Raw genomic sequence first — 13,242 nt, forward strand, 5'->3', positions numbered from 1 at the left:
AGTGCTCCGGGTATGTCCTTGGGGAATGGGGTCCCTATGGGAGCCAGAGAGAGAGGCGCACTGATCTCCCATCCCCGTGGCTGCAGAAGAGACCTAGGGACCCACGTGGAGGGCACTGTTTCCCTGCTACAGCCAGGGGGATGAGAGATCCTCCTCGCTGAACTGCTTCCCTCTGGCTGCAGTGGGAGGAGGTTGGGGGCTGCTGGCGGAGGCTGGAGGCCCTTCAGGATTGTAAAAATTATATTTGTGACCGAGAAGCTAAAAAGGTTGGGAATCGCTGCCTTAGACCTTCCTCTGCTCGACTGAACAGCACATTATGAAACATTAGTTCCCCATGTAAGTACTTAGTTATAGACTCGGATCAAGTCACCCTTTAACCGTCTCTTTGTTAAGCTAAATAGATTGAGCTCCTTGCGTCTATCTCTATAAAGCAGGTTTTCTAATTATTTCATCATTCTTGTGGCGCTTCTCTGAATAAGGCCAAAAAAATTAACTGACGCAGAAAGACCATTTTGGGGTCAAGATGAAGCTTTCGGTTCCAGCGAACAGAATTCTTCATCTTCCTCCAGGCAAAGATGGACAATTCCATCCCTTCCCCTACTCAGCCGGCTCTGGCCCCGAGTTGTCGGCGGTTTGGGGGTTGCGTGCACGTTGGCGGTACCTCAGAAACTCGTCCTCCATGGTGAGGTAGAATATGGGGTTGAGGCAGCTGCTGAAATATGCTGGGACACATACAAAATACCACTTTATGATCCCAAGAGGTGGAGGGTATGTAGTTGAGATCTGCAGGAAGCAGTAGATGTGATACGGTAACCAGGAGATGAAAAATGTCAGGACCAAGCCAAGGAGGATCTTGAGCGGCTTGGTGGACTGGCTCAGCCTGTTCCTTCTCAGCTTGGCAGCTAGAAGGATATAGAAGATCGGGATCAAGATCAAGGCTAATGGGATCAGAAACCCAACCAGGAACTGGATCACAACACCGGCCTTCAGCCTCCCTTCATTCAGGCAGAAATGATCGCTGATTCTGGCAGGCTGGAGCAGGGATTCCCAGAGATCACCGTACCGCAAGCCGAACCCAAGAGACAGGGCCCATATGCCTAGACCCACCCAGAAATCCAGGTGGGATGTGCAGTGGTTCTGGGCCCACATGAGGTGTGCCAGGAGGATGCAGCGATGGACGCTGAGGGCCGTGAGGAAGAAGGCGCTGGAGAACAGGTGGAGGGAGGTGATGTAGCTGCTCAGCCTTTGAGCCCACTCTGAGTTCAGGAGGGAGATGGTGGTGAGTCCGACGGGCAGGAAGATGATGAAGTATAAATCAGCCATGGCCCGGTTCAGAAACCACATGGTGCTGACTGTCCTCTCCACACGGCAGCTGGCGATGAAGAAGACGTAGCCATTCAATGGCACCCCGGCGAGGAAGGTCAAGCCATACAGCACAAGGAAGAGGGCTGGGAAGCGGATTCTCAGAGGAGATGCAGCCATAACATCCATCCTGATCCTCAGGTCTCGGTCTGGGTGTCAGCAGCGCAGACCTTGTACTGAGCAAAGAAAGGAAGAGTGATGAAAAGGTCTCCAGGAGAGGACAAGGACACACACAGAGTGAGAGAGATGATGCAGTGAGGGTCTGCAGAGTTTATAATTCCCCAGAACCTGAGCTGAGCACAGATAGGATCAGATTATTGTAGGCAAATGGCATCGATGATTCGAAGACCTTAGAATCAAAGAATCACAGAAATACTGGGCTAGAAGAGACAGGAAGGATCATTTAGCCGAACCGGATTTGTTCTGTCTAGATTCTTTCCCAGTGTTTTTCGGTTTTACATAATATCCTTTTGTTCAACTAAACCAAACATTTTAAAAACCCACATTTGCTTATCGCTGAAAATTTTGATTTCTAGACAAGGGGAGGTGAACATTGGAGGGTGTCCAAAATGCAGAGACAGAAATATGAAAGAAACCACCACAGCCTCACCAAAATTCCCAAATAATCTTACCGTTAGCTTCCCGAAGGAACTGATTGTTCCGATCTACGTTTAAAAAAAAAAAAGTTATTTAGCTAATGTTGCTTTTCTCTCCTCTTTTTTATAATGACATTTTTTAAAGTGATTTTTCTCCCATCCCCTAATTTTGAAGTGGAGGTTTTGTGTGGTTTGGGCGATTTTGGGGGTGAGTTAGTGGAGCAGTCAAAATCCCCACCAAAAAAGCCCCCTATGAAAAACTCCAGTGACAAGAATGGTTCCCAAGGAGAAGAAAAGTAAGATTGAAACAACAACGACAACAAAAAAGGCACCCGACAAAACACCAGACGACGAAGAGAACAGTAAGAAGCCAAAAGTTTTTTTTTTTTTTAAGAAGAATATTACAAGAGTCAATTTTAGTGGCTAGACGGGGAGTCAGGACTCCTGCATTTTTATCCCAGACACTATCACTGAACTGCTGGGGAACTTGGTCAAGTCATGTCACTTCCCCAGGCCTGAATTTCTCCTACAAATATTCATCTGTTTAGAGCTTGTTGTGGCTCGACCTGTCTGGAGGGGTGGGGACCAGCTGGGGGAGGTGGGGAGGAGGATCACAGTGCATGGCTGGGTCTGATCACATCTGCAAAGCCTGGAAGGTGTCCAGCAACCACTGCTGCAAGCAGATGTCACCCAAACCACAAGCTCCCCCCGCTGGGCCCCAGCGAGGTGTCTGCATTCGGCCGCCAGCATCCGGGACAGGTAGACAAGGCCACTACTGATAGCAGGAGCTGAGATGCAAACACATACAGCCACCTCCACTGTGTGAGATCCCAGGAGCAGAGATACCAGCTGAGACTTCACCCCCTGGTTGGAGAGAGAGACCGGAGCCTTCCTGGGAGTCGGACATGTGAGATTTAAGGCCTGTCTTGACAAAGTCCTGGCTGGGGTGATTTAGTTGGGGTTCGTCCTGCTTGGAACAGGGGGTTGGACTAGATACCTGCTGAGATCCCTTCCAAACCTAATCATCTATGATTCTAAGAATCTCAGCCCTGCCTTTGCTGCTGGGGACCCACCCACATCACAGGCCAGCCAATGCAAAGGAAATCTTCCTTTTCTGCTAGAGACCACACAAACCACAGCTCACTCTCTTACCTGTCTTTGCTTCTCATCATTTGCCTGGAGGCCTCAGACCAGGGAGCGCCTGGGGGCACTTTTTAGCTCTATGTGAGTTCCCAGGGCCAAAAGGGCCAAGGTCATCCTGGGGATGCATCAGCAGGGGAATGTCCAGTCGGAGCAGAGAGGTGATTTTCCCTCTGGATTTGGCCCTGGCATGACCGTTGCTGGGATCCTGTGTCAGTCTCTGGTGCCAGCCATTTCAGAAGGACATTGATGAGTTGGAGAGGGTTCAGAGAAGAGCCACAGGAATGTTAACAGACTGGACACCAGGCTTGACAGAGAGAGACTCCAGGAGCTCAGTCTGTTCAGCTGATCACAGAGAAGGGGAAGGGGTGTGGTGATGACAATCTGTAAATACCCACAGGGGGAACCAATATTTGATACTGGGCCTTTTGATCTAGAAGGCAAAGGTCTAACAGGATCCACTGGCTGGAACAAAGTCCATTAGCTAGACAAAGTCACAGATTCACAGCTTGCAAGGCCAGAAGGCGACATTGTGATCATCTCAGCTGCCCTCCTCAACAACATGGTCACTAGAGTTTCCCTAAATGAATCCCTAGAGCAGAGCTTTTAGAAAGGCATCCAAGCTTGTTTTAAAATAGCCAGAGATGGAGAATCCACCACGCCTGTTGGTAAATTGTTCCGATAGGTAATTACTCTCACAGCTAAAAATTGATACCTTCTTTTTAGTCTTAATTTGTCTAGCTTTAACTTCCAGCCGTTGAATTGTGTTAGACCTTCCTCTGCTAGATTGAACAGCCCGTTGTTAAATGTTTGCTCCACATTTAGATACTTATTGACTGTGATTAAGTCACCCCTTAAACTTCTCTTCATTCTCTTTGTTAAAGTAAATAGATTGCATATTACTACAAGGCATAATTTCTAGTACTTTAATCATGCTCATGGCTCTTCTGTGAATAAGTCATAAATTATTAACAGTCTGGGGAATTGATCATTGAAACAACTTCCCAAGGATCTTGATAGATTATCCATCATTGCCAGTTTTTAGGTTAATGTCGGATATTTTCCCCTCAAAGATCTGTGTAGTTCACTGAAGAATTAATTCAGAAATGTTCTCTGGCCTGTGTGATAGAGGAGGTCAGAGTGCATGTTCACAATAGCCTCTCCCATACTGAGAAGCTAAGAATATATGAACATGAAAAAGATCTGGGAACAAATCCTGATTCACTGAAAACAGTGGGCCTTTTGCTGTGGGTGTCAATGGGGCTGGATTTCACCTTCTGGTTTTGACCAATGTGTAAATGTTGCATTGAAGACATGTTAGATAAAAATATCAAAGACGGCTGCTGTAAGGCTGCAATATCACATGACTTTATTTCTGAGAATCCAGAACGCACCCAAGACTGCCAAAACACAGAGAGCTGAAGCAGGCTGCTCCCATTGGCAGAGAGACACCAGTCACCCCACCGTGGCTGGCTTTCTGCAGACTGACTGTGATCATGGATGCTTCCCTGCAGAGCTTCCTCACAGAACCAGGAACCTCCTCAGTATTTCAAGTGATTGCTGGTCAGTTTCACACACTTTCAGTATGACACAGAAGACGGGAAGAGTTGAGCACTGGCTGAAAATGACAATGGTGCCCGTGAGTGAAAGGAGAGGAAGACCCACTGTTAAAGAACAAATGCCAAAAATGCAGACACGAGAGATGCAATTTTTAGCAATAATATCCTTTGAACATTTTCCAAAAAGGCTACGAAAACAAACAAATTAATTTCTGAAAATAGGGAGTTTTGACAGAAAAAAATTGGGCCTGTACCAGAAGTCATTGTCACATGTAACCGATGACGTGACACCAAGGAATCAAAATCAACGTTCTCTCTTTTGAAATCATTCACCTCTCTGAAAATGGCCCCCTATTTATTTCCCCCCAACTCGACCAGCTCTGATCCCACACTGACTGGGGTTTGACGGTTCTGCCTCTGTCTCTGGCAGCCGTTGCTTGATAAGGTAGAACAAGGGGTAGAAGTAGCTGTTGAAACAGAGGAAGTCGTGAGCAAAGATGTTTAAGGACTCTGTGGTCTTTGGAGATGAGTTTGGGGTAAGTCGGCAGGAAGGTGATGATGTGATACGTTAATCAGGAGGGGAAGAAAATGATGCACAACACGACGAGTATCCAGAGGGGCTTTTTGGACCAAGCCTCCTGGTTCCCACCTATTTTGGCAGCCTGGGTGACCAAGCAGATTCTGATCTAGGCTAAAATAGAGAACTGGCTAGAGCGTAGGGCTCAACGAATAGTGATCAATGGCTCCATGTCTAGCTGGCAACCGGTCACAAGCACAGTGCCCCAGGGGTCGGTCCTGGGGCCGGTTTTGTTCAAGATCTTTATTAATGATCTGGAGAATGGGGTAGATTGCACCCTCAGCAAGTTTGCAGATGACACTAAGCTGGGGGGAGTGGTAGATACCCTGGAAGGTAGGAATAGGATACAGAAGGATCTAAACAAACTGGAGGATTGGGCCAAAAGAAATCTAATGAGGTTCAACAAAGAAAAGTGCAGAGTCCTCCACTTAGGAAGGAAGAATCCCATGCACAGCTATAGACTGGGGACCGAGGAGCTAGGCAGCAGTTCTGCAGAAAAGGACGTGGGGGTGACAGTGGATAAAAAGCTCTTCTGCCAGACCCGCCAAAATGCAGCAGTTATGCACTTCGGCTATGCTTGGTACATGAGGGGTGTGCAATATATTCTTAACAGCCGATGGCTGCCCCTGTTCGTGAGAGATGTGCAGTATTCGTAACAGCAGATGGCTGCCCTGAGCTTTCCGCAATGTCCCATTGTTTGCCATTTCAGATGTGCTATCTTAGGTGTGTCAGTAAAGGTCCCGATAAGGTCAGGTCTCGGGTCTACTGTAATTGCCGAGCGGGAGGGGCGAGCGGGGGCGAGTGCCGGTCACTAGATATTATACTGTTGCCACACCCATGGGGCTTGCTCTTCGGTGTGACAGGGAATGGATTGATCTTCTTCATCACCAGATACTGGCAGAAGAAGATAGTCAAAGCCACGTGACACATGAACATGGCCACTGCTGGATTTCTCTTTGCCATCTTCCTGCCCCTCCTGATGGCCCGGCTGGCCATGGTCTTCCACTGGTATTTGAGAAGTTTCCTTTGCAAGATAATCAACACTGTAGCCTCCCTGAGCATCTTCTCCAGCAGCTTCCACCTCATGGCCATGAGCGCTGACAGCTGCATCTCCACTGCTTCTCCCGCGTGGGTCCAGAACCACCGTACCGTCCCTCTGGCCTCCCTGCTTACACTGGGCATCTGGATTCTGGCTGGCATGGCCAGCTGGCAGTCCTATGGACTCTGCTCAGACCAGAGCCTCTTGCTGAGAGAGAGGAGAAGACGCCAGCGTCACTACCCGATTCCTGGTTGGGTTTCTGGTCCCATTAGAATAATAGAATCATAGAATATTAGAGTTGGAAGGGACCTCAGGAGGTCATCTAGTCCAACCCCCTGCTCAAAGCAGGACTAACCTCAGCTATATCATCCCAGCCAGGGCTTTGTCAAGACGCAGCTTAAAAACCTCTAAGGATGGAGATTTCACCACCTCCCTAGGTAACCCATTCAAGTGCTTCACCACCCTCCTAGTGAAAAACTATTTCCTAATGTCCAACCTAGACCTCCCGCCCTGCAACTTGAGACCGTTGCTCCTTGTTCTGTCATCTGCCACCACTGAGAACAGCCTAGCCCCATCCTTCCTGGAACCCCCTTTCAGGTAGTTAAAGGCCACTATCAAATCCCCCCTCATTCTTCTCTTTTGCAGACTAAACAAACCCAGTTCCCTCAGCCTCTCCTCATAAGTCCTGTGCTCCAGCCCCCAATCATTTTTGTTGCCCTCCGCTGTACTCTCTCCAACTTGTCCACATCCTTTTTGTAGCGGGGGGCCCAAAACGACACAATATTCTAAATGCGGCCTCACCAATGCCGAATAGAGGGGAATAATCACTTCACGCGACCTGCTGGCAATGCCCCTCCTAATGCAGCCCAATATGCTATTAGCCTTCTTGACAACCAGGGCACACTGCTGACTCATATCCAGCTTTTTATCCATCCTTTTCTGCAGAACTGCTGCCTAGCTCCTCGGTCCCCAGTCTATATCTGTGCATGGGATTCTTCCTTCCTAAGTGGAGGACTCTGCACTTTTCTTTGTTGAACCTCATTAGATTTCTTTTGGCCCAATCCTCCAGTTTGTTTAGGTCCTTCTGTATCCTATTCCTACCTTCCAGGGTATCTACCACTCCCCCCAGCTTAGTGTCATCCGCAAACTTGCTGAGGGTGCAATCTACCCCATCCTCCAGATCATTAATAAAGATGTTGAACAAAACCGGCCCCAGGACCAACCCCTGGGGAACTCCGCTTGTGACCGGTTGCCAGCTAGACATGGAGCCATTGATCACTACGCGTTGAGCCCTATGCTCTAGCCAGTTCTCTATCCATTTTATAGTCCATTCATCCAACCCATACTTCTTTAACTTGCTGATAAGAATACTATGAGAGACAGTATCAAAAGCTTTGCTACAGTCAAGGTATATCACATTCACCGCCTTCCCTACATCCACAGAGCCAGTCACCTCATCATAGAAAGCAATCAGGTTGGTCAGGCATGACTTTCCCTTGGTGATCCGTGTTGACTGTTCCTGATCACCTTCCTCTCTTCTAAGTGCCTTAAAATGGATTCCTTAAGGACCTGCTCCATGATTTTTCCAGGGATTGAAGTGAGGCTGACCGGTCTGTAGTTCCCCAGATCCTCTTTCCTCCCTTTTTTGAAGATGGGCACTAGATTTGCTTTTTTCCAGTCCTCAGGGATCTCCCCCTGTTGCCACGAGCTTTCAAAGATAATAGCCAATGGCTCTGAAATCACCTCAGCCAATTCCCTCAGCACCCTCGTTTGCATTGCATCTGGCCCCATGGACTTGTGTATGTCCAATCCTTCTAAATAGTCTTGGACCTGTTCCTTCAGCACTGCGGGATGTTCACCTCCTTCCCAGTCTGTGCCACCCAGTACAGTAGTCTGGGAGCTGACCTTGTCTGTGAAGACAGAGGCAAAAAAGGCATTGAGTACTGCAGCTTTCTCCACATCCTCTGTCACTAGGTCACCTCCCTCATTCTCTAAGGGGCCCACACTTTCCCTAATCTTCCTCTTGTTGGTAACATACCTGTAGAAACCCTTCTTGTTCACCTTCACGTCCCTTGCTAGCTGCAACTCCAATTGTGCTTTGGCCTTCCTGATTTCATTCCTGCATGTTCGAGCAGTGTTTATATAATCCTCCCTAGTCATCTGACCAAGCTTCCACTTCTTGTAAGCTTCTTTTTTGTGTTTTAGTTCTCCAAAGACTTCTTTGTTAAGCCAAGCTGGACGCCTACCATATTTGCTATTCTTTCTGCACATCGGGATGGTTTGCTCTTGTGCCCTCAATAAGGTCTCTTTAAAATACAGCCAGCTCTCTTGGGTTCCTTTCCCCCTCATATTAGCCTCCCAGAGAATCCTGCCCATCAGTTCCCTGAGGGAGTCAAAGACCGCTTTTCTGAAGTCCATGGTCCGTATCCTGCTATTCTCCTTTCTTCCTTTTGTCAGGACCCTGAACTCGACCATCTCATGGTCACTGCTGCCTAGGTTGCCATCCACTTCTACTTCCCCTACCAAATCTTCCCTGTTTGTGAGCAGCAGGTCATGAGAAGCACGGCCCCTAGTTGGTTGCTCCAGGACTTGCACCAGGAAATTGTCTGCGACACTCTCCAAAAACTTCCTGAATTGTTTGTGCTCTGCTGTATTGCTCTTCCAGCAGATGTCAGGGTGATTGAAGTCCTCCATAAGAATCAGGTCCTGTGATCTGGAAACTTTTCCTAGTTGAGTAAAGAAAGCCTCATCTACCTCATCCTCCTGGTCTGGTGGTCTGTAACAGACACCCACCACGACATCACCCTTATTGTTCTTGCTTCTAAGCTTAACGCAGAGACACTCAACTGACTTATCTCCAGTTTCATACTGGAGCTCAGAGCAATCATAGTGCTCTCTTACATACAGTGCAACTCCTCCACCTGAGAGCACCATGAGAGCTAGCGGTATCAACTCCAAAGGTGCTACACTGTGAAGACGGGCAGGTTCTTCGTTGGCCATCGTCTGGGGATAAATGCAGGACGTGCAGTTCTGGGACTGAGCAAACAAAGAAGGAACAAATGTGAAGTCTTAATAACAGAGAGAAAGAGTTGGGACAGAAATGGATTATGAAGATGGACGCAGACATCAGTGGAACTGTGTCACTAACAGATGCTCCACAGGTCAGAGGAGGTCTAAGCCCGGCAGCTCTGGTAGTGCCGAAGGAAAAAGAAAGCAATTGAGGCTGGTAGAAAAGCAAGAAAAAGTGGTGGGGGAAGCAAAAGGATTTGTTCTCCACTGACTTTTTTTCTATTTTACATCTTTTCTAGGGGCCTCAAAACATCCCGAACCTGAAAGTCAAAACTAAAAGTTCTTTGGCATTTTAAAAACAGAAACAAAATGAAAATTGCAATTTGAAAGGAAGAGAAAATGATTCATTGCAGCTAGAATATTTCCATCAACATTTTTAGTAAACAAAGAAAGAGTTGTTGAAATGGAGCATTTTTTTATGAAATCCCCAAAACCAAAACCGTGAAGCAAGATTAGTTCCACTCTCATGAAAAACGAGAACTGCAGTTTGAGACCAAAGGAAAACGTTTCGTTTCCCTTTGAATTTTATCCTTGAAAACTGCTGTAGGAATTGAATGTTTTTTGGGAAACAAGTTGAGTTCGACAAGATTGTATTTTCCAGTGCAAAAAGTTTTAAATGAAACACTGGTGATCAGTTCTGGAGCTATGGCCAAAAAACCCTGCAAAAACAGAAAAGGAGAGTGCAAATACAACTTTATGGCATAAGATAAAGTTGTACTTTCAAAGAGATGGTTATGGAGTGAGCTTATCCCAGTCTGTATTTACCTACCTTCCAACCTAGAAAAATGAGCTCTAATGGCTGGAAGTTTAAAGCTAGACAATTTCAAACTGGAAATAAGGTGCAATTTTTTAACAGGGAAGGGAATTAACCAATGGGGCACTGTACCAAGGGTCATGATAGATTCTAAACATCAGTGGTGATTTTGAAAACCAAGGTGGGATGATTTTTCTAAAAGATCTGCTCTCGTTCAAACAGGAATTATGTGGGGGAAGTTTTCTGTCCTGTGTTAAACAGGAGGTCAGACTAGATCAGTGATTCTCAGTCCTTCCAGACGACTGTGCCCCTTTCAGGAGTCGGATTTGTCTTGCGTACCCCAAGTTTCACCTCCCTTAAAAACTATGTGCTCGCAAAATCAGACGTAAAATACAAAAGTTTCACAGTGCGCTGTTACTGAACAATTGCTGATTTTCTCATTATGTCTCTAAGAAATTATACTTTGTACTGACTTCGCTTGTGCTTTTTGTGTAGCTGTTGTAAAATTAGGCAAATATCTAGATGAGTTGATGTACCCCTGGAAGATCTCTGCGTAGCCCCAGGCATACATACCCACTGATTGAGAACCACTGGACTAGATGATCTCAGTGGTTCCTTTAAGGGTTATGAAGCAATTATGAGACATTAAATGCAGAAGCACATTTTTCTCTCTATGGGCAGGCAAACTTCGTAAGGTGCTTTCATGGTGCAGAGCAGATGTATGAAAGGAGGCGTCATTACTAGAGTTGGACACCATATTTTTTCAGCAGGAAACTGAGTTTTGAGGAAGGAAAATTGTCATGGGAAGTGTCAGAAAGTGTGAAAAAAGAATGATTTTTCAAGTGAGAAAATTGTAAACCAACAAATTTCATCCAAATACAAATTATTTTTGGCTTTTTGCAATTTTCAGCCAACTTTTTTGATTAGTTTGTTTTCTACAGTTTTTGGCCTAAATATTTTGACCAGAAATGTTTGGCTTTCAGTTACTGACACATATCCCTCCCCCCCTCCCCTCCCCCCCCTCCCCCCGCGCACACACACACAGAGTGCTGCTTTCAGTTGCTACACATACTAGTTTTATAATCAAAAGTAATTATTTTCTGCAGAAAAAGTTGATGAAAACAGTTCTCCCCTCTACCCTGTAATTGTAATTTTCCCTGGAGGAAATCCCCATTTGCTGACTGTGCCACCTCCTCACAGGAAACCGACCTGGCCCAGCTCCAAATAAGCTCCTGCTTAGCAAAGGGATACGATAAAGTCTCCTCTGCAGAGCTGAACATACCTGTCCCTAACTACCCAACCCACTCCACACCAAAAGTTGCTAACCCATATTGGCACATAGAAGGGTCCAGAGCAGGGAGTGTTTTCAGCATTTACAAGATCCACTGATCCTGGGAAGAAATCAACTGACCTGTCTCGACTCAAAATTAGATTCTGCCCAGCAAAGGATCATTGAGAAAGCATCGGGGATGAGATGGGAAGATACCATAACCCCAGCAGCAAGACAGTGGAATAGGAAGGCTTGTCAGATCTCACCAACTCTGCACACTCTGTGAAGAAATTAAGCTAACCTAACAGGTCAAAATTGGCATCTGTTTAGTCAGGGGATGGTTATTAGAGTCTCCAAGACAGGGAGTGAGAGAGAAAGAGGGGTAAACGTCCCCACTTGATGCAAAGATCCGGAGGGAAACCAAGCCAGGAGTGACAGGAAGAAATAAATCAATCTCGCTTGCAAGGACTGAGAGTTTCCCAAAGGCAGTCAAAGATTGAAGGAGAGGCAGAGATGCAAGGGAGGGGGCTGGTCCAGACTCTGGGGAAGGCAGGTTCCGCTTCAAAATGGGCAGGGAAGGAGAAAGAGATAGTAAGAAGCATCATTTACTCACCCATGCCTCAGGGGGCTGAAGCATTGCAGAGTCAGTGCCGGGTGCTCGACGTGGTGACAGAAGCTCACACGGATGGTCTCTGTCTGGGCAGAGGAAGCTGTTCTGATGTGAGTTTCACTGGTCTTGGGGGTGGGGGGCTGAGGGAAAGGGAAGGTGCAGACGGGGGCTGGTCCAACAGCTTCTACAAAGCCTCAGAGTCGTCAGGTACCTGCTGCTATGATCTGATTGTCACGTGATCACCCCCCAAGCTCAGCTCCGGACACCGAGCGCTTCTCGCTGGGTAGAATCAGCATCACAGAACTAAGAGATGGAAGTTGCCATCCAGGGGGGTCTGCGGGGGCCTACGGGGACACGACCACATCCCGGAACAGCCCCAGCCCCTTTGCACTAGGGGAAGCAGAGATGGATATAGTGCCAATTAAGTTTTACGCTGTGGCCCCTTGGCAAACTCCACTGAGTCTGATGCGCTGTCTCCGTGTGGCTGAGAACAGACTGTGAAGGGGACAGGGCTGCCAGTCAGTAGTCCAGGGTTCTGGACCTGGTTCTGGAAGGGACATGGGGTCCAGTGGGTTATAACATGGAGGCTGAGAGTCAGGACTCCTGAGTTCTGTTCCTACCTCCATGAGGAGATGAGAACATAGGCAGGGAAATGGTCAGGCCTCACATTCATAGATCTTGCTCCACTCTTTTCCCTGCAACCACAATGGCTAGAGACTTTTTTTTTTCAATGAAAGCTGTGATTCTCCTGTAATCACAGGTCTCCGGCAGCTGGAGCTTAAGTGAAACATGAAATATGGTGAGAATTGTAATAAAAGTATGACAAGTAGCAACACTGTAAATGGATCACGTAGGAAGTGGGGGGAATAATTAGTTTAATAAAAATGTGATTTTTCCCCTGAAATCTATTAGTGTATCCATTATCCATTTTTCTAGTGACTCCATTTGTTCCCCTGTTTGACCAGTTCCTGTTCCATTGCAATGGCTGTTTGGTTTCAGAGTCTCCATTGTACTCTGAATCCTTGGTCCAAACAGAGGCAGAATGAAAGGATTGAGAGCTCTTCAAATAGAACAAGCCATGAGCAAAAAAAGTCTCCAGATGCCTAAGAACTGTGTTTATCTCTGCAGGTGAGACGTTGACAAAGATCTGTAAGGATGAAATTACACACTGTGGAAGCCAGCAGAGGAAAAATTCACAAAGAGGGTCTTCACAAGTTTGCTGGTTTGGGTAAGCCTGGTCTGCCTTAGATGGAAGGCTAGAACAGG

General features: G+C 46.9%; 1 protein-coding gene across 1 annotated transcript; it reads right to left on the minus strand.

The window, feature by feature from the left end:
- Nucleotides 1-597: 597 nt before the first annotated feature.
- LOC137158581 (chemerin-like receptor 1) lies at nt 598-1,491 on the minus strand. The gene has a single exon (XM_067556386.1). The coding sequence runs from the start codon at nt 1,489-1,491 to the stop codon at nt 598-600; it is 894 nt and encodes a 297-aa protein (XP_067412487.1).
- Between the last annotated feature and the right edge of the window lie 11,751 nt (nt 1,492-13,242).

The sequence above is a fragment of the Emydura macquarii genome, unplaced genomic scaffold, assembly GCF_026122565.2.
Source record: "Emydura macquarii macquarii isolate MOO-44397 ecotype Brisbane River unplaced genomic scaffold, CSIRO-AGI_Emac_v2 contig_1756, whole genome shotgun sequence".
Classification (NCBI taxonomy): domain Eukaryota; kingdom Metazoa; phylum Chordata; order Testudines; family Chelidae; genus Emydura; species Emydura macquarii.